General features: G+C 36.0%; 1 protein-coding gene across 2 annotated transcripts; it reads left to right on the forward strand.

Annotated features, from left to right (window-relative positions):
* Nucleotides 1-692: 692 nt before the first annotated feature.
* On the forward strand, nucleotides 693-5,003 carry LOC136202603 (translocase of chloroplast 90, chloroplastic). Of its 2 annotated transcripts, none has more exons than XM_065993330.1 (3): nucleotides 693-864; nucleotides 1,229-1,356; nucleotides 2,440-5,003. In XM_065993330.1, exons 2-3 carry the CDS (start codon nucleotides 1,230-1,232, stop codon nucleotides 4,647-4,649), a joined length of 2,337 nt encoding a protein of 778 aa, XP_065849402.1. In that variant the 5' UTR covers nucleotides 693-864; nucleotide 1,229; the 3' UTR covers nucleotides 4,650-5,003. The 2 variants fall into 2 exon arrangements, with proteins under 2 accessions (XP_065849402.1, XP_065849401.1); XM_065993329.1 differs by lacking the exon at nucleotides 693-864 and adding an exon at nucleotides 871-1,026.
* Nucleotides 5,004-26,131: the final 21,128 nt, after the last annotated feature.

Consider the following 26,131-nt stretch of genomic DNA (forward strand, 5'->3'; position numbering starts at 1 on the left):
GAGAGAAATAGTATAGAACAACTAAATTTTATCTTCTGAAAAATAGGTGACAATGGATGAATTGCCTATTCAATAAGATAACAGTGGTAATGTATTTGTCACGTATAGCATAAAATATTAATAATTTAAATATGCAAAGAAATAAATATTCAACCAACAATACAAGATCATACCAACATCACATTTTAAACAATTGGGCGTTTAGAGCCTCAGTCTCCTCCGGCATGTCCAGATCCAAGTTGCGATCATCCTGAAAACTGTTGTCATGCTTCTCGCCACAATCTGAACTCCAGAGAGTGCACTGGAGGATGGATGTTGGATGGAATAATTTTAGCGGGTCATTGTTGTATTTATTCCAGGCTCACCACACAAATATGATGTGGTTGAATCTTGAAAATCTATTTGGAGATCTGCAGATGGACATAAATAAGGTCAAAAGGGACAGTTGTCCAACTAACTTGCTCTGATGCCTGAGTCAGTTTGATGTAGAAATTGAAGATGAACACAACAGTAAATCAAAATTGTAAGGTAAACTTAATGAATGAATGAAATAATATACCTTAAATCGAGTTTACTCTATTTATATTATAATCAAAATGTAGAAAATGGTTATAAATTAAGGAGCGGATGTGTTATTTTCAACCTAATATATTTTCACATTCTATTCTAAATTATTATTTGTGGGAGTTTCTATTTTCTTGCTCACAAAATCCCCAAACGAAATTGAAAAAAACAAGGCAAACAAGGTGTGCGATTCGGGTGTACGACTTATCGTGCTTCAGCTATCTCTGTCTTATCTACAATCTCACTTCTTTCTTCTTCCTCTTCCTCCTCCTCATCTTGATGTTATCTCTTAACGTACAGGTAACCCCCACAAACTCACTTTAGCTGCAACTTCCATTCATCTTGAGTTTCTAAATTTTAATAAAGATTTTCGGATTCTCCGAAACATATGATATCTTGGGGAATTTTCGGTTGCGCCCGTTGAATTTCACTTTTGGCTTCTTTTTCGATTGATTTTATGTGGTAAAGCTGTTCTTCTAATATCTCTATCATTTTCAGCTGACATTTCTGACGTAGGGTTAGCATTTGGTATTTAGGTTTAAAGGTTTGCTTACCATTTGATTTCACAAGCTTGTGTTACCATTGATTTCTTAATATGCTTAGAGGCGTTTATAGATGTAAGTTTTCTTTGTTTTAACAGCTTGAATTATTATTACATGTTCAGGATGAAGAGTGTTAGAGATTGGGCTTTTACTCAATTATTATCGAAGTCCTTGGCTTCATCTAGACCCTTATCGGGCAGTGGCAGTTTCTTCTCAGAGGGACCTGTGGATGAAGATTCTAATGACAGAGGTGCTACTGGCTTTGCTTTTCTGTTAGAACTTACTCGCTGCTTTTTCTTCTAAATGCACACAAAATGTTGGTTTGAAATAGATTTTTGTTTATTTTAAGTATAATTTCTGTTAGCTATAGATGAGAGATTATGCCTTTTATTGCTAATGGTCAAGATATAATATCGAGTTCGCCAAAAATAGGGGTACTAGAGCAATTCTCTTCTCTTGCTTGGAGGCCACCTAACGTTTTTCAAGAACTCGGCTTTTGTTGTCATGATTGTAATCTTTATACATTATAGTTTAGTTTTTGGACCAATTTAAGCAACTAGTCGTCTGTGAAAATTTTCTACTTAATCAAAGAAAATGGTCTCAAATTAGGTCTTAGCAAGGTCGGTTCTCTTGCTAAAGGGAATCAGTCATAGCTATCGATGATATTAAGCATCCTTGTTAGTGGCTTATTAGTTATTACTCATCTTCCTCCATGTTCTTTTGCTAAAATAAGGATTGCCAGGATTCTTTCTGGTTCTTCATGATAAGTATCTTTTGTTATGTTATGCAGAGTTTAGGGTTTACTTGATTTGTCCGGAGGCGAGGGAGGTTAGGATTTTTTTTTTCTTGTGCCCAGATTGGTGCATTTGGCAGGGGCTGTCTTACCTAAACTTTTGGCCTTTGTTTTCATACGATGACTTTGTGTGATACATGTCCGTGCTTTCCAGTCTCCAGATCAAGAAACTTTATGTACTCACCGTGTTGTTTGGTTAACATAGTCAATGTGCCTATGTGATTTTTGATTGATTAAAACAGACAGTAAACAATGATTAAGTTCTGGAAAATCTGTTTTGAAGTGTTCTATAAGTTTGGTGATGGGTAAATAAGCTAATGATATAAAAACTTACTTGAAAGTAATTTGGCTAAGCTCTTTATCTTAGTGCTGACGTTCTGAGAAATAAATACGCTGTTTGTACTGGCTAGGGATTGGACTTACAATTTGTAAATACAGGGAACAAATCCTGAAGAATATTATAATATTTATGTTTTCAGTCGGACCTGAAGTTGCTTGTTGATTTGTTAAGCGAGAGCTTATTAGTCCTGTTATTTGCAGCTCACATGGTTGGTGCAGAGGCTACATCACAATCTCCTGGTAGATCATGCTCCATAGATTATACTGAGGGGAACGGACCTCATCCCTCTCTACAGCAAGAAGTTGAAGATGCTAACATATGCATTCATGAAAAGAGGGATCCTTTGGCAAAGATTGACAATCTCCAAATTAAGTTTTTCCGGATTCTTCGACGGTTGGGGTACTTGCCCGACAATCTACTAGTGGCAAAAGTTTTATACAGGATACAACTAGCCACTTCAGTACGAGCAGGGGAGTTAGATTTGAAAAGAGCCAGAAGAATAGCAGCAGAGCAAGAAGCAAGTAATACACCGGAATTAAATTACTCTATGAGAATACTTGTCTTAGGGAAAACAGGTGTTGGGAAGAGTGCAACCATAAATTCAATATTTGATCAAGCAAAAACAGTGACTGACGCATTTGAGCCAGCTACAAATACAATTCAAGAGATTACGGGAACCATCAACGGTGTGAAAGTTACTTTTATTGACACCCCAGGATTCTTACCTTCATCTTCAGGCAATGTAAGAAGAAACAGGAATATCATGCTTTCTGTTAAGAGATTCATTCGAAAATCTCCTCCAGACATTGTTCTGTATTTTGAACGGCTTGATCTCATCAACACAGGTTATAGTGATTTGCCTCTTCTGAAGCTTTTAACTGAAGTCTTTGGTAGTGCAATCTGGTTCAATACTATCCTCGTGATGACTCATGCTTCCTCAGCACTTCCTGAAGGACCAAATGGATATCCAGTAAATTATGAATCCTATGTGGCCAGATGCTCGGAAGTCTTGCACGATTGTATTCACCAGGCGGTCTATGACACAAAACTGGATAACCCAGTACTGTTAGTGGAGAATCATCCTCGGTGTAAGAAGAATTTCATGGGGGACAAAATCCTTCTCAATGGACAGGCTTGGAAATCTGAATTCCTATTGTTATGCTTGTGTACCAAAATTCTTGGTGATGCTAATAAACTCTTGCGTTTTCAAGGCAGCATTGAATTAGGTTTACCCAGTTCTAGAGTGCCTTCTGTACCACATCTTCTCTCATCTCTTCTACGGCATCGATCTGCATCAAGCCCAAATGAAGCAGACAGAGATTCTGAAGAGATTTTACATTCTGATGCAGATGAAGAAGATGAATATGATCAGTTACCTTCAATACGAATCCTGACAAAATCTCAATTTGAGAGATTGACTAAACCACAGAAAAATGACTATCTTGATGAGCTTGAGTACCGTGAGACCCTTTATTTAAAGAAACAGTTTAAAGAGGAAGCTCGCAGGTCAAGGGAAAAGAAACTTTCTAAAGTTGAAAATTCCATGGACAATAATCATGATGACAACCATCAAGAATCTCCTGAGGCTGTCCTGTTACCTGATATGGCAGTCCCTCTGACATTTGACTCGGACTGCCCGGCACACAGATACCGCTGCATCACAACAAGTGACCAGTGGCTTGTAAGACCTGTTTTTGATCCTCAAGGATGGGATCATGATGTCGGGTTTGATGGTATAAACTTGGAGACAGCTATGGAAATAAATAGGAATTTGATTGCCTCAATTACAGGGCAGATGAGCAAGGACAAGCAGAATTTTAGCGTACAGTCTGAATGTGTGGCTGCTTATTCAGATCCTCAGGGCCCTACATATTCTGTTGGCTTGGATGTTCAATCTGCCGATAAAAATCTTATATATACACTTCACAGCAACACAAAGCTGAGAAAAATCAAGCACAACATATTTGACTGTGCAGTTTCAGTGACATCCTATGGAGACAAGTATTATTTTGGTGCTAAGCTTGAAGATAATATAATGATAGGGAAGAGACTGAAGTTTTTAATGAATGCTGCTCAAATGATGGGTCCTGGACAAATGGCTTATGGTGGCACTTTTGAAGCAATCCTAAGAGGGCAAGACTACCCAGTGAGGAATGATGTTATAAGTCTATCAATGACGGCTCTATCTTTCAAGAAGGAGATGGTGTTGGGCGGAGGTATTCAGTCAGAATTTCGGCCAATTCGAGGCATGAGAGTTGCAGTTAATGCCAATTTGAACAGTCAGAAGATGGGGCAAATTCGTGTAAAGATGATGAGCTCTGAGCACACTGAAATTGCTTTCATAGCCATTTTCTCAATTTTCAGGGCCCTTTTTCGGAGGAGAGAGGCGGTAGCAGCGGAGGTCTCATGACTTATGTTCCCCTTTAAGTGCTGAATTTTGTTACTTCACTGAAAAGAAAGAAGTCCAGAGAGCAATTTATATGCAAAACTGAGATATAGCCAATACGGCCTTTTAATCCATTTGATTTGAAGGGAAAGGGCTGAGAGTTGGGTTTTCAGGAGTTTAGTGCCAATTTTTTTGTGTCGTTCTCTTTGCAAATTTCTCTACATCTAGAAAAGCTTAGTGAAATAACTGGTTATTTGGATGCATACTTGGAGGCCAGAGATGAATGTTTTTACTCTGGTTTAAACTAGACAATTAGCTCTGTAGCAAATAATTTACTATTGAAATTGTACAGGAATACATGAGAAAGAAGTTTTTATATGATTCATGGAATAGATAGAATGATAGAAATGGTAATTTGTTAAATAAAATTTTCTACCAGGTTACACAAGTTTCGATTATAAGTGTTGTTTATCCTACATATGAGTTTAGAATAAAATGATAACATGCATAACTGAAAGAGAGACCTTCACCAATGATCAATATAAATGAAGATACAATTCATAATGTTTTTATTAAAAAAATTTAAAGACTTCAGATAATAAAATCTAAGTCAAGCTTGAGAATAACAGAGCATTAAAACTTCTCTTTATGTGGCATATATATAGCAAGAAAAAGAATTATCAAAATTCAAAGTTTGCTCATGAATTAGAAAATGTAGTGTACACCTCATAGTCAAGGGCATCCAAGCGATACGCCCTCCAACCCGATAAACAATGGCAATCAGGGCCACGTCTTTAGGAGTAAGCCTACTTGACACTTCCTCCACAACTCTCAGCCCTTTCCCTTCAAATCAAATGCATTAAAAGGGCGTATTGGCTATATCTCAGTTTTACATATAAATTGCTCTCTGGACTTCTTTCTTTTCAGTGAAGTAACAAAATTCAGCACTTAAAAGTCATGAGACCTCTGCTTCTACCGCCTCTCTCCTCCGAAAAAGGGCCGCTGATTGATGATTTATATATAAAAAAAAAAAAAAAACAGATATGGAGTGGGTCCTGAAGTCCAGACCCATCTGGGGTTATGAATCTCATAAGCTGAAACTGCCGTGGGCTGGACAAATCACGGACAGTTAGTGTGCTAAAGGATCTAGTGCAGGTCTATAGGCCCATGTTAGTGTTTCTTATGGTGACAATGGTTAATTCAGAATGCATCTCAGAAATATGTAAACAACTTGGTTTTGAGGTTATTTTGTCTCGTGTTAGTATCTTAAAAGAGTTAGGTCATTGCTCAGTCTCTTATGTAAAACGTTCAGCGAATTCGGCTGCTCATCTCTTAGATAAGGGGGTCAATTTTTAGTCTGTTCGTGGTGTGTGGGCATGTCCACCACCCTATTTCAATGTTGTTCTTTCTTCCGATTCTAATAATTAATAAGTGTTTTATTTATAAAAAAAATCCAATAAAAAATATAAAAGATAAGTATATGATAACCGAAATTGAAAATATCATTAAAATATGAAAAAATCAAATCCAAAATAAAAAATAGTTAAATTTTTATTAAATTGAGGGAGTAATTTAATAGGCAATTTTAGTATATGTCAAGGGACTAATTGATTTTAGAAATTTAGGAGTCTAATTGGTTTTCAAGGGATAGGTTAAGTCCAATTAACGATATTAAAAGATTTTAGGTATAGATTAAGGATTGATTGAGCTTTTTAAACATTGGGAATTAAGTAATTTGTTTTTTCTTTTTGGTGATATAGTATTATGATTACGTATAATGGTTATTTAATTGTGGGGGCACTTTCAACAAACAAAATCAAAAGATTCTGAAACCACAAAAAGCATATGCCCATTTATTAAATGATACGCTTTTCCTAAACTTTGCTTTTATAAGTATTGTAATTAAACCCCCACTTCTTTTCTCTATTTATTTATTGCAATCCATTTTCCTCTAATTCTTAACTAGAACGAACCCCTCGCTCTCTTTCGGGAATTTTGAAAAATAATTATTTTAATAAATTAATTAATCAAAATTTACTAAAATAGTAAATCTAATTGGTGCAAACTTTATCTAAGATACAAAGGTTTGATTAACATTGAACAATTTTGTATTTATTAAAATGGATTGAAAATTTATCAAAATAATATGAAAATGACTAATGACAACCGAAACAAATCATCAAGAATATTTATAGCATCTGATTCATAAGAAGAAAAAAAAATCAAAACAATAAATTATATCCTCCAAATATATTGGTTGTAAAAAAATTAGTTATCTAAAAAAAATGTATATTTAATTACATTCATATCCTTCTTAGATTTAGTCATTCAACAGATAGAACTTATCTCAAGGTCCAACATTATTCTATAAGCGCGTACAGAGGGCAAATTATTAGAAGCACCCGGTTTTCTATGTTAAATGGAGGACCTTCCATACATATTTTGATACGTGTAATATGGACTCACGTATATTATAAGAGACCCTACTATTTTAATTATTACGTGGGATCACAATACACGTATCCAAATGTGAATTGGGGATCTTTCGAGTGACATGGAATATACCACTACAAGACAAATCAGCATCACCGACGGAAAATTATGTCGGTGATGGCTCAAAATCTGTCGGTAATCATGATCACCGACGGAATTCCGACAGAATTAAAGATGGCAGATTGAAGATGGCAGATGGGTATTGAAAAGTATGGGGTAAATTATACCCATTGCCACTTAACTTTATAATTTTAACATTGTAGCCACTGAATTTTAATTTTTAACAGTATAGCCACCGAACTTTACATATTTTAACACCGGTGGCCACTTAACACCTCAAAATGACCGTTGATGGTCTCAAAATAAAAAAATTCGAAGATTTAATGATATTTTAAGTAACTTTAATTCTTGAAAATTTTCGTTTTGAGGTCATTTAGGTGTTGTTTGGTTAGGAGAGAGAAAATAAAATTTTAGAGAGAGAAATCTCAAAACAATGTGATTTTGGAAAATAAAAAAATGTAGTTTTATAGTAAATATCGTTCTGGACAACTTTAATTCTTGAATATTTTTATTTTGAGGTTGTTAACAATCATTTTGAGGAGTTAGCTAAAATTGAGTGGCCACCGATGTCAAAAAGTGTAACGTTAAGTGACTATACCGTTAAGAATTGAAGTTTAGTGGCTATAATGTTAAAATTGTTGGGGTTTAGTATAGACAATTGTTCTAGGATACAAACTTAATGTAAATGAATTGTTCTTTATATCATTTGTTTAAAGAGATATATGTTTTATAACTATATAAAGGCAATCCCTTTTAAGCACTAAATAAAGTCTAATAAAAGGAAATTCGTAAGTTTATTTAAAGTGATTATAAAGTGTTCATACAAGCATGAAGTGAGACAAAACTTTATAGTAAACTGATAAACTTAAAACCACCCCAAGTCAAGTGATATGTTTGGGATTGACATATTACTGTTGAGACTTGTATGTAACAATGTCTTCTGTCCGACAGAAAGCTGATCTCACAAGCTTCATATATACAGATATCTGGACAGTTATATAGATCCGATGAAACGTTGTTCATTAGGATTGGGGATCCGATTTGAGATAACAGGATGGGTAGATTCATCCTTGTCACCTATTCATCTCATTGGTATTAATAGGTATAACTAATCCTCAGACTCAAAGGAATATTAATTGGTATTCTGGATTACGGAATGTGATGCTTTGACTCTGGTGTAACACGATCCTTAACAGAGATGACTCTGGGGTGTGAACAGTAGACGTTGGGTATCACAGGAAGTGATTGCGGGATCGTTATATATTGGATTGAGCATTTATCACTCCCGATAAATGGGAGATACATCCAAGGATCGCTTGTGGAAGACTCGACTCTAAATCCTTGCAATGTGATAGCTTAAGACTTGAAATACAGATTTCACTTAACCTATCTATTTGAGTTGACTCGGCCTGTACAAGTAAAATGAACGTCTCGCTATATGTGACTTGACATTATCCATAGTCATAGGATTCAGTTCAAGGATGTAGTTGATAAAGGATCGAATTATACTGTAACTAATACGGAAAGGTTAACGACAGAATCAACCTGTCTTCTTATGGCTCTGGGGGAATGATTACGGACTTGCTAATCACATATTATGTACATCATTCCGTTATGCAAAGATTAAATATAATTCTTTGAAAATTATTTAATAACGTTGCATACGGATAGAAGCAATAAGAACCTAATGGGTCACACATAAGACTTGGAACCTAAAAGAGAGATAGATGTTAATTAATTGATGGAAGCCCAATTGAGCCCAATAAGGCCCATGGACCATAGGGGGTCGAAATTCATGTAGTCAAAATACATGAATAATTAATTTGATTTTATTAATTCTAATTAGATTAGGATTATGAATTAAATTAATTAAGAGATAAATAAGTTAGGAGTTTTAATTAGATTATAATACTCCTATTATTATCCAATAAGGTTATTATTATTATCTTTAATATATTAGATATATAATGAGATAATAATTAGGAATTCTATTCCGAATTGAATTCCTATTCAGTAACCTAATTCTATCTAACTAGGGATTAGATACAAGAGATTATAAATACCCCTTTCCTTGAGATTTTCGAAATCCAAGCAAGCCATACCCTACTTGTGATTTTCGAAATTCACCTAGTCCAAGAGAGAGAAAATTCGACACCCCCAGTTCGAGGACGAGATTTCTCTACGGCTTCGTTTGATCAATTGATTTTCATCTATTTCTTTTATCCTTGATCTTGTGTTGATTAATTAGAGGCAATCTACTTTGGTTGCTATTCAACGGTTGATACTAAATTAATCTTCCCGTGTTTTATTTCGTGTTTGGGAACTCGAAGAAGAAAAACAAACAAAAGGGAGAAATTCGTTTTACTACTCCTACATCAGGTCAGTTCACGATTTCGCGGATTCCCGGAGATTGAACCGTCGGATCGTCGCGATTTTTGGACAAGAGCTTCTAGACATATTCTTCCACGTTTCCGCCGAAGGGATTGTCGTTCGGAGGTCTGGAAGGTCTGTTTCGGATAGGGATAGATTGGTAGACAGTTTCTATCTCTTTTGAAGTTGTGGGCACTTCGTTTGCAACGGTAGATAGAACTTCTAAAAGGTATTTCTTCTTATCATTCTTTATATGAAATAACGGTTAACGGATCTTGTGGTTAAATGGAAATAGGTTAAAATTTTTATATTTCCGCTACTATACCTTAGCCTAATTTCCAACAAAAATGAATAAAATTCAGTGGCCATGGATATAATTTACCTGAAAAGTATGTAAAGCTAGGACGACACCGTTTTGGAATAAGTTTTTGCATCCCTTGAAAAGAATTGCAAATGGTCACATGAAATGACTGTAAAGTCAGGCTAGTTCATAGTCGCAGCACAACTTTGAAGGATAATTTGGTAATTTACATGAATTTCAAAATTGATTTTGATTTACTGTTCATATCATCATTCATCTTTAATTCTATAGAATAATTAACACTTTCAAATCACACCTTGTTTCTTTTCCTTTCCATCAACTTTTTCTGTAATTTTACCAATTTCCTTACAATACTAGATATCTTTTTATTAGTTTATTCCGCAGATAATCTTTTCCCAATTTACAACAAAAACCTAAATCTAATTCTAATTATATATGTCGAATTATTAAAAAAAAATCAAAATAAAAATTTTAGGAGCTAAACAAAATTTGGGAGAGATGGAAATTTTCAACTCAAATGTCTCTGTTATGAATGAGCAAAAAATCACTCCTATAGACAGACTTGTAGAATGTTTTTTTTCCTCAATTAATTCACTTAATAAAGAATTAATTCAAATTAATGACAATTAAAATCAACATAACCACTAAAATGTTTTAAAGAATTAATAATGAACACTAGTTTTACTTAATTTCATTACTGCGATCTAACCATTGATCTTTTATTAGAGAAGAGTGATAGAAAGAATAGTAAAAAATTTGTGGTTTGACATGACGTGTTAAAAAGTTTAGAGAGTTTTGCTTATATGTGTGTGTGTGTGTGTGTTTGCGCGCGCGTGTGTGTTTTTAAAAACAAAATTAATCAATTCAAAGAAGAGCATGGTTACCGACTCAATCATGATGCAATAGAAGCGTCAATAAAACTCTAATAGTGTATGTCTAATTATTATTATAAAAGTAAGAAATAAGATGAACAAATTGAAATAAAAGTTCTGGGAGCTGAACAAAATTTGACATAGATGGAAATTTTGAGATCTTCTATTTATACATTTCAAAATGTTTCAAATGAGTAAAAAAAAAAATCAATATTATAAGCATGCTATTAGAATGTTTTTTTTCCACACAATTAAATCGAGCATTAATTCACTTAATGATAAATTAATCTTACTCAATTAATTCAATATCGAGCATTAATTCACTTAATGATAAATTAATCTTACTCAATTAATTCAATTTAATGACTATTATAATTATGCTAATTTTTTCCAGGAATTTTCACATGCACTTTAATGAGTAAGTGAATTTGCTCATTCATCGTTAGATATAGGCTTATTAAATCTAAACCTCGTGATGCTTTGAATCTCAAACTTAGGATTCTAATAAGCCTAGATCTAATGGTAAATGAACAAATTCTACATGCTCATTAAGGTGCATGTGATCAGGACTGAATTTTTTCTCTATTTAACATATCATATTTGAATGACGTGACATGCTCGTGGAATTTTTTTTAAGTTGAATATATATATATATATATAATGGAAATTTGAAATTGTCCAAAATTATACCTAATGAAATTAACATTTAATTTAATTCGATTCTAAAAAAAGTCGACGCATCAATCTGATTATGAATCTTTTTATTTCAATATTTGATTGAATTCAATAATAATCGCTAACATTTATTCAATAATAATTGAAATTTATTCTAATAAGTCAAGAACACTAAATCAATAATTTAATAAAATTGAAGTTCATTTTATTCCATAGTTGGTCTGATTCAAAATTCTCTAATATCCATACTCAATTCTATTGAAATTTATATTTTACCAAAACACTTTTACATAATAGTTTTACTCTTTAAGAAGAATGAGGTAAGAAAATATTAATTACTTACTATATTTCTCATTAAAATTAATCCTATCACCTATGCCTAATATATATCTAAAATACAGGCTTGGTGATCAAGGAAAAAGCTAGTACAAAAGGAAAAAAACAAATTAAAAGGATTGTGCCACATGGAGGGATCACAGTCGAACATCATGTGTAAATTGATCAATGGTGCGGATGAGGAGAAGAGTTGGTTGGGTGTGATGAGGTGCATGGTTGATGTTGGTGTGTCTTATTCTAGAAGCGTGTTCTATTCTGCAAGACTAAAAAGCCCTCCAGAAAATTGAAAGGTCTTTTACAGTGAAAGACTTAAAGTCTTTAAAGTCATTAACCTTGTGAGTTCCCAAAGTGCCAAACTCCTTGAGATATGAAAGGTCTTCTTCTTTCTTCCTTTCGTTTTCTTTCTGTGCAATTATTTTCTCCTACCTTTGCTTTCTTCCTCATTGTAAATCAGACCAAATCAAAAACTGAGTTGTTATTCTTCTTACCCTTCCTCAAACTAGGCTTGGTAGAGATTATGCAAGCCAAGTTTGCTAACCAGAAAACGAAGTTGAGGAGAATGTTGGGCCTTGGTGAAGAGATCCGCGAGTTGCATGGCGGAGGAGATCGGCATGAGGTGAATCAAACCGTTTTGGACCCTCTCGCGAATGACATGGCAATCGATCTCGATATGCTTTGTCCGTTCATGGAAAACTGGGTTCTGAGCGATATGCATGGCGGAAACATTGTCACAGAAGAGGAGAGCAGAACTTGTTTGAGGGGCAGTGAGATCGGCGAGGAGGAAATGGAGCCAGTGAAGCTCGTAGGAGGTTGAATCCATGGCGCGGTATTCGGCTTCCGAGGAGGAGCGGGATACCATGTTCCGTTTCTTCGAACGCCAGGAGATGATGGTGGAGCCCAGAAAAACAACATAACCGGTGATGGAGCGACGGGATTCAATGCAGGTGCCCCAGTCGGTATCCGAAAAGGCCTAAAGTTGAAGGGTGTTTGTGACCGGAAAGAAGAGGCCGAGGCCGATGGTGCTCTTCAGGTAACGTAAAATTCTGGTAACTCTTTGGTGGTCATCGGTTGTAGGCTGGGTTAGGTGTTGAGAGAGCTGGTCAACTATGTAGGAAAGATCGGGGCGGGTATGGGTGAGGTAAAGCAATTTACCAATAATTTGTATGTAAGCTGTGATGTCTGGTAAGGGGGTTGCATGCGGGCTAGGTTTGTGATTTGGGAGTGCTGGTGAGGAAGCAGGTTTACATTCCAGTAAATCAACTTCTTGTAACAATTCTAGAGTGTATTTTCTTTGTGTCATGTGTAGGCCATTGGAGTTTCGAGCGAATTCGAACCCCAAGAAGTAATGAAGAGCACCAAGATCTTTGATACTGAAAGAGGTGTGGAGGTGTGCTTTAGTGGCGGAGATGGCCTGAGCGTTGTTTCTAGAGATGATGACATCGTCAACATACACAAGCAACAAGGTGATGGAGCCCGTCAACTTCTTGGTAAAGAGGGATGGATCGGCGATAGATTGAACAAAGCCGATGGATTTGATGGTTGTGGTGAGCTTGGCATTCCATTGACGGCCAGCTTGGCGAAGACCATAGAGAGATTTGTTTAGCCTGCAGACCTATAGTGAGGATTCCCCGAAGATGCCAGGAGGAAGCATCATGTAAACGTCTTCATTTAACTCGCCATGAAGGTATGCATTATCAATGTCTAACTGTTGGATATCCCATCTTCTTGAGATTGCAACTGCTAGGAGTGTCCTAATTGTGGTGAACTTTGCTACATGGGCAAAGGTGGTGGTAAAGTCGACGCCTTCCTGTTGCGTATAGCCCTTGACCACGAGCCTGGCTTTAAAGCGAGCTATGCTTCCATCGGCCTTATGCTTTAGCTTGTACACCCAACGACAGTCGATAGGTTTCTTACCCTCAGGTAATTCCAAAATATTCCATATGTTGTTAGATTCTAGTGCTGTAAGTTCCTCTTGCATAGCCTGTCTCCAGTTGGGATCTAATTTGGCTTGGTTGTATGTCGCAGGCTCGGTATGGCAAGTGATGTTGAGGGCGAAAAGTCATTTCTGTGGGCTCAATTTGGCATAAGACAAATGTTTGCCAAGTGAATGAGGGGAGGTAGTGAAGACTGGAGATGGATCACCACGGAGCAGGGCTATATGATAGTCTCTCAGGTATGCAGGGATTCTTCTTTCTCTGGTTGGTCATGAGATAATGGGTGTTTATGGATTGGTGATTTGTGTTGGTTGAGTGTCTGGGCATGTGATTTGAATGTCTGTATGCTGCTCCGCTTGTGTGTCTGTTTGTGGTGTTGTTTCCATGTCTTCGTCATCTTCTAGGATTACTCTATGCAAAGCATCGAGTTGGTCCTCCGAGCAGAATGATGCCTCCTATGTGTTATTTTTGTCTGAAAAAGGAAAGTGATCTTCGAAGAATTGTACATGCCTGGAAAAAAAAAACATTAGTCATTAAGTTCAATAATTTGAAGCCTTTGATGTCTCTCCCATAGCCCAAAAAAACACATTTTGAGGCTCTGTTTGTGAACTTGGTTCTGTGTCTAGCTAGGGTCGAGGCATAAGCCAAACACCCGAAGGTTTTGAGATTTTCCATATTGCTTTTTTCTTTGTAGAGGCGTTCATACGGTGTTTTTCCTTGAACTGATGTGGATGGTAATCTGTTGATTAAGTAGACGGCATGGCTGACTGCTTCGGCCCAGTAATGTCTTGGTAGGGAACTTTGTATCATGAGTGCCCTGGTGGTGTTCATGATATCCAAATGTTTTCTTCCAACCCGTCTGTTCTGTTGCGGGGTTTCGGGACACGAGGTCTGATGAGCCATGCCCTCGGTGGAATAGAAATCCCACATAGTAAACTCAGGGCCGTTGTCTGACCGGATTTTCTCTACTTGCTTGTTGAACTGCCTAGTTACATGGTTGCAAAAGTTCTGTAGTGTCTGTCTAGCCTCCCCTTTGTTATGTAACATTGCAACCCATGTATATCTGCTATAGTCATCAAGAATGGTCAAAAAGTAATGTTTATCTGGGTGGGATTCCTTAACAGGTCCCTATATATCCACATGTATTAACTAGAAAGCTTCTGTTGCTATATTTCTACTAGATGGAAAAGATAGTTTCTTTTGCTTGGCCCTTTGGCAAACGTCACATGGCATTCCTTTAATTTTGTTATAATCGTTACAAGGTAAGTTTAGGCCTTTTAACCTCTCATAGGAGGGATGCCCAAAGCGTGAGTGTCATACATTTGCTTTGATTGAAAAAGAAACAACAGAAATAGGAGAAATAGTGTTATCTAAACTAGGCAATGGATGTTCCAAATGATATAGGCCGCCCTGTTCCTTAGCCCAGCCAATCCTCGTCCAATTCGTAGTGTCCTGTATTACACATGTCGAGCCAGTTATAACAATGCAAATATCTATTGTTTCTAACAATTTTCTAGTTGATATTAAGTTATAATCAAACTCAGGTATGCATAACACACGATATAGGATGAGTTTGGGACTTAGGGTCACTGTGCCTATGTATTCTGCTTTCACTTTTTCTCCATTCGGCAGGCTAACCCAACATTTTTCTATTTTGTTATACGAGCTGTAATATCCAACATTGCAAATGATGTGATCGGTTGCTCCAGTATCTATGATCCAGCATGAGTTTGCAGTTCTATCAAGAGATGTGTTCAGAATGTTACCAGAAGTGTCACCTTTGACAAAGGTGTTGGCGCTGCTTGCTGTGATTGGGGCCTTGGATTGTGCTTTTTGGGGCAGCAGGGCTACGAGCTTCTGGTACTGATCCTTGGTGAGGACAAATGGGTCTCTATGACTCTGCAGGTTATCCTCTTCACTTGAATCATCCCCTTCTCTTCCTTGACCATTCACAGTGTTTGCTTTTGCTTGTGGCGCCTTGTAACCATTGTTCTTTCCTCTATTGTCGTAGCTCGGGGGGTAGCCGTGCTTCTTGAAGCATATGTCCTCGGTATGACCCGTATTCCCACAGAAAGTGCACAGAGAAGAGTTCTGGTTGCCGTTGCCGTTGCCGTTGCCTTTGCGATTGGCATTCCTATTGTTGTTGTTGCGGTACCCTCCTTGCTTATTTTGTCCATTTGTGAATCCGGCAAAGGGACTATTTTGCACTTCCCTCGTTCTGTTTTGCAGGCGATAGGCCAATATACCTTTCATGTTGGATTGACAAGGCGTATACCTTGTTAAGCGACGGAAGAGGCTCGATCAAAAGTATCTGAGAGCGGATGGTGGAGTAAGATTCATTCAGACCTTGAAGAAAGGTCATGACTTGTTCAGCATCGTGCTGATCTCGCACAACCTTGAAAGCACTGCAGCAGCAAGCCGGTTTACAAGAACATATAGGCATAGGCCTAAGGTTTGAAAGTTCGTCATACAAAATTTTCAAGTTTGTATAATAGTCCGTCACATTTCCATTTCCCTGTTTTAAACTGTGTATTTCCCTTCACAGCTCGATGATCCTCAAGGAATCTGTTTGATTAAATCGCTCCTTGAGGTCTGCCCAGACCTGGTCCGCTTTGTCCAGCCACATGATGCTCCTGGCGATCGACGGTGACAGTGCGTGGTGGATCCAAGACATGACCATATTGTTGCATCGCTCCCACTGGCCGTGCATATTGTCTATGGTTGGTGGTGTTGTTATTGTTCCATCAACGAAGGAAAATTTGTTCTTAGACATCAACGCAACCTTCACCGCTCGAGACCACTGATGGTAATTAGGTCCAGTGAGGACCTGTGAAACAAGGGCTAGGGCTGGTGTTTCATTTTGGGGAAGATGGTAAGGACTGTGTGTGGTGATTAGAGGTGCCGCCATGGCAAAAAAGAAAGCTTTAAAAACAAGCTGGATATGAGCAGAGTGTGTGCTCTGATACCATAAGAAGAATGAGGTAAGAAAATATTAATTACTTACTATATTTCTCATTAAAATTAACCCTATCACTTATGCCTAATATATATCTAAAATACAGGCTTGGTGATCAAGGAAAAAGCTAGTACAAAAGGACAAAAACAAATTAAAAGGATTGTGCCACATGGAGGGATCACAGCCGAACATCATGTGTAAATTGATCAATGGTGCGGATGAGGAGAAGAGTTGGTTGGGTGTGATGAGGTGCATGGTTGATGTTGGTGTGTCTTATTCTAGAAGCTTTTTCTATTCCGAAAGACTAAAAAACCCTCCGGGAAATTGAAAGGTCTTTTACAGTGAAAGACTTAAAGTCTTTAAAGTCATTAACCTTGCGAGTTCCCAAAATGCCAAACTCCTTGAGGCATGAAAGGTCTTTTTTTTCCTTCCTTTCGTTTTCTTTCTGTGCAATTATTTTCTCCTACCTTTGCTTTCTTCCTCACTGTAAATCAGACCAAATCAAAAACTGAGTTGTTATTCTTCTTACTCGAAGATCTAAGCATGAAGATCCAAGAATCAAAATTTTATTCAACAATGTCTTTACAAACACACAATTTTACACAAGAATTACAAATCAAAATCACCATTAATGTTTTGGTTAAAAAATAAAAGATCTAAGGAGAAGAACCCCACAAAACCTCAGCTACAATAGTAGCAGCCTCAGCATCAGAAACAGAAGCTTCTCTAACTCTATCCAATATCTCTTGCTTAAATGCCCTTTTCTCCCTTTGCCTTAACCCTTCTCCTACCTCTATTTGAACTGCAAATCTAGCCACTACACTTGCAAATGGATGACTATCTACATAATTCCTCTCCTTCCTCTCTCCTCCTTTTTCATCTTCAAATTTACCCATATCAATCAAATCACCTCCAAGCTCTGATCTCTGTAATTCCACTAATTTCGTTATCAGCCCTTGTTTTACCATTGCTTCAATGGCTTCTTTTCTCCCAAAATACCCTATTTCAACTATGCAATCCATTGCTGTTACACGAAGCCCCAATTCTTTATAGTCTAAGAAACTTATGATTTTGGGGATTTCTCCATTTGATTCTATCTCATCTACTAATGGTGATTTTATTAGCCTTATCAGATTACACAGTACTTCAATTGATTTCCAGGAACCCATTGATACAAGTCCGTGAATCAAAGGACCCATTACAACTTGACCTACAAATACATCTTTATTGAATGAAATCAAACCTGTAACAACAAAACCGCACTGTTCTCGAATCCTCTTCGAACAATCTGAATCGCAGATCATTCTTTCAAGCAACAGTAGAATCTTCGATTTCAGTACCAAATCCTGTAATTCTCGATTAAACCCTTGCGAGATCCGTTTCTCGAACTGAGTTAACAAATTCGACAACTCGTTTTCCTTCTTAATATTGCCCGGCTCTTTGATTGCAGTAATCAGATTCTCCATACTCTCGCGGTCAATCCAGGCTTGAATTTCGGACTCGATAGAGCCGGCGACTCGGGAGATAGAGTGAGTGGAGACGCGGCGAGTTAGGAAATTCCGGAGGCTGTAACCGCGGGACTTTTGGAAGTTATCGACGAGGGTTCGGAGACGGGATAGGTGTTGAGAGAGAGCAGCGAGATGAGGGTCTTTGGAGAGAATCGTTTCGGACTCAGTCTCGAGCTCTAACAGAGCTTTAATGGCGGGTGAGTTGGAATGAGGCGATTTCGGAGTAGGTTGAGTTTGAAGGTCATGAGAAGCTTGTTTAAGAGCTTGTAAAACGTTGAGGACCCGTGAAATCTCCTCTTTGGAAGATGGGTCTTCCATTATTTCGCCGGTAGAGAAGGAGAAGAACAAAGAAAACAAGGAGAAAGTTCGTTTCTTATAGAGACGTACAGCAGTTGAAGCAGAAACTTCTTGAGCAATGAATGTGCTGAACCTCAACGACCAGTCAGACTACACAGTGGCACGTGCAAGGCCACCTTATTGCCTTAATTAATTAATTATTTAATTTCCTTCAATAATAATAAAAATAGTGACATGTAAATTAATGTGATTTAGGCATGTGTTCAATGAGAGAGGGAAAGTCAAGTCGTCTCTCTAAAATGTTAAGGCATAACTCTCTTTAGGCCCTAAACTAAAAGTCTAAACTCAATTACATCCTCAATCTGCTAAAGTCAACAATTAACCCCCTCAACTTTTTAATTTTGCTCAATACAATCCCTCATATTGAGGGTGTCAGAGAGTGTATTTCACTCTTAATTAGATGAGAGTGATTTTCCGTTCCTCACTAACTTTCTCTTCCCTTTCCTCTTTATCCCTAATTTCTTGTTCAGAGTTCTCAATTGACTCTGGTCATCATCATTTTCATAATTGTTTAGCTATTTCATGGGAAATTGTGGGCATGCCAAAAAATTATAGTATTCTCGAACTATATAGTGAAATTGAGTGCGCTTTCTAACTTCTACGTAACAAATGAAATTGCGCCTAACTAATCTTTTAATTATCAAACGATTGTATGAAATAAAGAGACCGTAAAATTCCAAATATTCTATTATCAAAACGATACCGACCTTACAGAAATGATTGAACAACAAATAAAATAAAAATGTACTGAGAAGCGTGGATAAAACTTGAAATCTGAAAATTGAAACTAAGAAAATAACTGAGAAATCTAAAGATGCTGAAGTTTATAGATAATTTGCTAGAGTTTTGCTTGGGTGTGTTGAGTTGTTGAGTTGCTTTCTTTCTTTTATAGACATTAAAAGTAACTTCTTGCTTCTTTCCACTAATCCACGTTCTTCACCATATTGAGTAACCTCCACTTTGACTTCCACGATGGATTGATATGTACACTTTCTGATTTTTTCTGCTTTTTAATTGGCTCACAAAAACACGTTAAAATATTATATGGCCCTTGGTTCCCCTATCTGTACTTTAAGTCCCCCTGATGTCCACTATTGGAAGTTGGTTTCCCCTGAGTTACACTATAGGAAGTTGGGTTCCCACGAGGTACACTACATGTTTTCCCCTAAGTTACACTATATGCTTTCCCCTAAGGTACACTATAGGAAGTTGGTTTCCCCTAAGGTACAATACATGGTTTCCCCTGAGTTACACTATAGGAAGTTGGGTTCCCACGAGGTACACTACATATTTTCCCCTAAGTTACACTATATGCTTTCCCCTAAGGTACACTATAGGAAGTTGGTTTCCTCTAAGGTACAATACATGGTTTCCTCTGAAGTACACTATATGGTTTCCCCTAAGGTACACTATAGGAAGTTGGTTTCCTGAAGGTACACTAGATCGTTTCTCCTAAGGTACACTTTGAGATGTTTCAATCCCTTGAGGGAAACTGAGGTTCACTATAGGAAATATGAAAAATTTCCTAAAATGTTCCTAAACATGAAAATATGAAAAAATTTCCGAAATGAAAAGTTTCCTAAAATGTTCTTTTAAGAAAAAGTTTTCTAGAAAGAAAAGTTTATCCTATGAAAAGTGTAAACTATGGTATGAAACAAGAAAACTTTATTTTTGGTGCAAACAATTACCCCCTCAAGCATGAATTTGAGGAACGTAAATTTCATGATTGATTCTTCAAAAGCCGTGGTGTCAGCTTTTAAAAGTGTTGCATAATAGCTCTTTTTTTTTTGTAGGGGTTGCATAATAGCTCTTTAGATGACACAAAATATAGGCAGTGGAGTCGGCCTTTATATCACCTTCATACTAATATCTCATTTCCTCAATTAGAGGAATTCTCACCAGCCTCAACTTCACTTCATACTTCTCTCTTGATTTGGCATCTCATCGCTGCTTCATTTTTTTCTTGGCTTTTGAAACTCAAAGTGTCCAACTTGACGGAGGCCATACTCATATAGTTTCAGGACAACTTCTCGAATGACCTCCATCGTAACTGAGGAAATCTGTTGAGGGGTGTTAATCTGCTAGTGAGTATAAGGCATATGAGAAAATCCAGTATTTCTTCCATTTCCTCTATAGTTATCCCTCGTCTCTCCAGTGATATGGTGACCTCTTGCCTCCTCATGATATGAAACTGTGTGGGAGGTAGGATTAGTGTTTCCAAAATATTGAGGAGTAGATGACTTACTAGAATTTTCTTGGCCTGTTGAATTAATGGTCTTCTGCAAGATGACCTCCTCCATCAATAGCAGAATGTGACACTTCTCATCGTCAGACATACCACATCCTTCATTGGACTCCGGTGAGCCATGAGGAACATGGTTTCCTCCACTATTGATTACCCCTAGCGAGGACAACTTCTGGAGTATCTTATCCATCTTCCGATTCATATCGCTCTTTAAAGCCTCCGGATTCCTTTCAATGGAATTGAAATGTCTCTGTAAGAACTGTGAATTTTGGATCTCTACAGAGATCCATAATTGTCCTCTAGAGTTAACATTATTTTCCCCTTCAATTTTTTCCATCATATGTGGAACATTGCCTGTTGACATGATCTCTTCTTCTTTAGAGGTGGCTGCTACAGGATCTTTGTTTTTCTTATCATTTTCATTTAGTAGTATTGTGATTCGTGTCCCACTGGGCGTGCCAATTTTTGTTTGACTTTTTCGTGGGAAATTGCGGACGTGCTAGAGAATTATAGTATTCTCCAACTATGGAGTGAAATTGAGTGCACTTTCTAATTTCAACGTAACAAATGATTGTAAGAATTAAAGAGGCCGAAAATTCATAAAGGATTCAATAATCAAAACGATACCGACCTTACAGAAAATGATTGAAACAACAAATAAAATAAAAATGTACTAGGAAGCGTGAATGAAACTTGAAATATGAAAATTGAAACTAAAAATGACTAAGAAATCTAAAGATGCTGAAGTCTATAGATAATTTGATTGGGTATGTTGAGTTGTTGAGTTGTCCTTTTTCCTCGTGATTTCTTCCTTTAATAGACGTTGGGATAACATCCTGCTTGCTTCCACAAGTTACGTTCTCCACATTCAACCACGTCTTGAATAGCTGCTCCAGTTTAACTTTCACGATGAAATTGATTATGACGCTTTCTAACTTTCCTGCATTCTAATTGGCTCACAAAATACACGTTAAAATATTAAATGACCTTCTGAGTTCCCTTTTAATTTACCTTAGATTTCCTCGTGAGGTTCACCTTAGGGAATTGATTTCCCCTAAGGTTCACTCTTAAAAAATATACTTAGACATAAGTTAGGCCAATTAATATATTAAAAATATAGAAGTGCCAAAAAATTTAATTATGGTGCAAACAATAATACATAAACATAAACATGATTTGATCACCACCAAATCTCGCTAGCTTCAATTGGAATATTGCCGCACCAAACCTTGCTAGCTTCAATTTAAGAATTGAGATTTTATTTCTGGAATTTTGAATTGGGAACTTTCAGTTATATTTCTGATTTCAAATTCTTCTGAAAAATAAACTCATATACACAAGTTCAAATTCTTCATTTATCCCAACTCTTTCTTTCATAATTAAGTTTCTTCATCTATTGAACTTATTTTCTAAGACTCAGAATATACTCCTAACGGTTAAGATTGTCCGATGAGATGGTGAAAATTACAAGAAATTAAGAGTAAGAAGACATGTTTTGTGAAAACAATTGAAACCCACTGCTACAATTTGTTTCACGCAGGGGAGAGTCTAGGAAAATTAGAGAGTTGAAGGGGTTTGATTGCTTATTTTGATAGATTGGGAATTTAATTGAGTTTGAGCCTTTAGTTTAAGGGTATAAATGAGTGTTATGCCAAATTTTAAAGGGTAAATAATTATAAGGTCCCTGTGTTTTTACTTAATACACTACTTAGTCCCTATGTTTTTAGAAATAATTATATAGTCCTTCAGTTTTTATTTTTGTTAACTCCTTAGTCCTTATGATTGGTTCAATGGTCAAACTATACTAAATAATTTTTAAAATACCAAAATTACCCTTTACTTTATGTTTTAATAATAAAACATCTATTTTTTCTATTTCCTATTTTTTTTCTCTCTTTTTCCTACATAATCATAATCTCTCCAATATAAACTCTAATATAAAGTAATTGATTTATTAATTTTTATACAATTATAGAACTTTAATTTAATAACGTAAAATTTATTGACTAAAAAGAAATGAAAAATATTTCAAAAATTATTAAAATAGGAGTAAGACTATCATTGTAAAAAGTTTTTACAATTCTAATAAATTTTACGAATGAATGAAGACAAAATATATATGATTTTTAAAAAAATTATAATAATATTTTATGTTAGTTTAAAGATATTATATTAAAAAATAATTACAATTTAAGAAAATTAATAATATATTTTTTAAGTATATTAATTTCGGTGTATATGTAGTTCAAAAACTTCATTAAAGCTAATTAGATTAAATTTGAAACTAAAAGATAAAAAAAATTTATGTATATAACTAGGGGCAATTTTGGACTTTTATTTACCAAAACAAAAGGAAGGACTAAAGAATTGATTAAGATAAAACTTAAGGACCTTGTAATAATATGATGGACTTACTAGTGTGTTAAGTAAAAATATAAGGACCTTATAATTATTTACCCAATTTTAAATAGTATTAGAGCAAGCCAAATAAAGTAACAAGGTAACAAAATAATTACAATAATATTACATTGTAATCCTTTTTTACTTTCAAGTTTTATAGGATTCATTTATCATCAAATATTATAGATTCATTTTGTTAGGGGTAAATGTAATTTTTACATTTATTTATATTTTTACCATAGGTTATAATTATAACCTATAGTTTGTCATTTTTATTATTTTAGTGTGAAAATAAAGGAAATAAAAAGAAAAATAAAAGAAATATAAAATATAAAATCATAAAAGAAAGAGTCAAAAGAATAGAAGAATGTGGGTTAGTGGGTGACAAAGTGGGAAAATGCCACTAAACTAACTTCTAAGTGCAGGAAAATCCGAAATTGGTCACTGGCCACTTTTGATTAAATTATTCGGGGAGCCAAACGTTCAAGAACATCAGAAGTGAGCTCGGATCCAGAAAATAAACGTCACCGACTTTTTGGATCTATCTTCAGCAGCACCATAGGACGAACACAGAGAGAGCAGGAATTTTACGAAGTCAGCTGCAGAAATACAATGCAATTTCGGGTCAAACTACACAAGCCAAGTTGAGGCCTAAAAACAAGGAAGCACTACTCCATTTTGTGCAAAGTGGAATCATGGCATGAGTAGTGGGTGAGTGTGTGCTTAGTGGGTGTAAATCTTTTCTATAAATAATCTTTCTTCCTCTTCATTCAAGCCCCTCCCCCCCCCCCCCCCCCCCCCCACCAAATCAACAACAAAAAATAATCAATCAACAAATCAAATACAACAAATATACAACACATATCAATCCAATTCTCAAATATATTCAGCCTATTCATATCTTTTTAGCCAAATTCGGTCCCAATTCGGTCCATATTCATCACTAAACACAATTTTCAAGCTTCCGAGCCAATTCCAATCATCAAATCCTTGATTCTTATTATCAATTTTAGCTATAATCGCTATAATCTCAAGCTTTTGTTCATCAATTCGAACATCAATTTATAGCAGCCCCCTTTTTGTCTGATTTTAGCCACTAAAATCGTCCATCTCGGTCCCTGATTCGGTATAATTTGCTCTTTTCCGACCAAACACAAACCCGATTCATTTTCCTACTCAAATTCACATCCAAAAACTCAATTTCTTAGTCAAAATATCAATCTTCTCATAGCAATCCCAATTTCCAAATATTCAAGCCCAATCAATTGGCACCACTAAACACACATCTTACTCAAGTGAAACATCGGTCTCGGGATAACGACCTCAGGCAGACACAACGTTTCAACACGATGCTTCGACGCAACGGCTCACCGCTTCGGTTAATTCATTTCAATTGTTCATTTGAATTTCAATATAATCATATTTATTGCTTTTAACATTGTGGATATTAAATTTGTCTTGGCTGTAATTATTCCTATTCGGTTTATTGTAACCCAAAATTCTTATTTTAAAGTAAATATAAAAGAAAAATTCCAGAACTCTTGTGTTTGCTTTATTATATTTACATTTTTAATTACTGAAAACTATTGTCCCAATTCTAGTTAAAGTTGTGCTGACGGCAACTAGGAACCCAAGAAAACATTTTCACAATCCTTACTTTTTCCGTACAATTGTTTGATTATTAGTCATTTTTTCATTAGATATAGGCGCATATCTATAAAAAAAACCGTTTTCTTAAACGTAGGTTGAGAACCTAATTCTCTGGCACGCCCGCATTTTCCTGCACAAGTCAAGGTTGTAAAGGGAATATTTTTGTTTCTCAAAAATATCGCCAACACATTTAATTAATATATTTATAATTAATAATTTTTACTTAATAAAATAATTTATTTAATACTTATTATAATTTCTAAGTGAAGCATCTACCTCGACTACTCATTGTTCCAATTTTGCATGGATTTGGAAACTTCGGTTACCCCTTAAAATCAAACACTTCTTATAGAAAGCGGTCCGTAATATATTGCCAACTTTCTCAAACTTGAGGCGGAGGGGCATTGAAGCTCCTAGTATTTGCCCATGGTGTAGATGGGAAGGGGAAGATCTGTTGGAATTTAGTGTCCTAAATACAATTGTTTTGGACATTAATATTAATGAATAAATTGTTTATTTGGTCATTTGTTTAATCAGATATATAGCATTAATATGTAACTATATATAAAGGCACAAATCTTTCGCAAAGGAAGTAATCCTAAGTTTATTCAAGTAGTTATAAAGTGTTCATACAAGCATGAAGTGAGACTATACTTTATAATAGACTGATAGACTTAAAGTAAACCCAAGTCAAGTAATATGTTATAGGGATTGGCATATTGCTATTGAGACTTGCATGTAACAGTGTTTTCTGTCGAGACGGAAAGCTGATCTCACAAGCTTTAGATATTCTGATATCTAGACAGTTACATGGATCTGATGAAGGAGTTCATTAGGATTGGGACCCGACTTGAGATAACAGAATGGAGTGATTTATCTAATGTGTCAACTGTTCATCTCATCGGTATTAGTAGGTATAACTAATCCTCAGACTCAAACATTCATTAATTAGTAATTCTGGATTGCGGAGTCTGATACTTTGATTCTGTGCGAGCACGATCCAATAGGTGAGAGCCTAGGGTGTGTGAGAGCAGGGTTGGGTACCACGCGAAGTAATTACAGAATGGTTAATGTCAGATTGAGCATTCGTCACTCCCGATAAATGGGAGATATATCCAAAGGGCCGCTTGTGGTGAATTGACTGAAACCCTTGCAAGGTGATACAGTTAAGAGTAGAAATAAACATTTCACTTAACTTATCTTTCAGAGTGAATTCAACCTGTACAAGTAAAACCGGACTCTTCGTTATATGTAACCTTGACACATTCCATGGTTATAAGGAATTGACCGACATGATATAGTTGATGAAGGATCGTATTATACTGTAC

The sequence above is a fragment of the Euphorbia lathyris genome, chromosome 8 (genome assembly GCF_963576675.1).
Source record: "Euphorbia lathyris chromosome 8, ddEupLath1.1, whole genome shotgun sequence".
In the NCBI taxonomy this organism is placed as follows: Eukaryota; Viridiplantae; Streptophyta; class Magnoliopsida; order Malpighiales; family Euphorbiaceae; genus Euphorbia; species Euphorbia lathyris.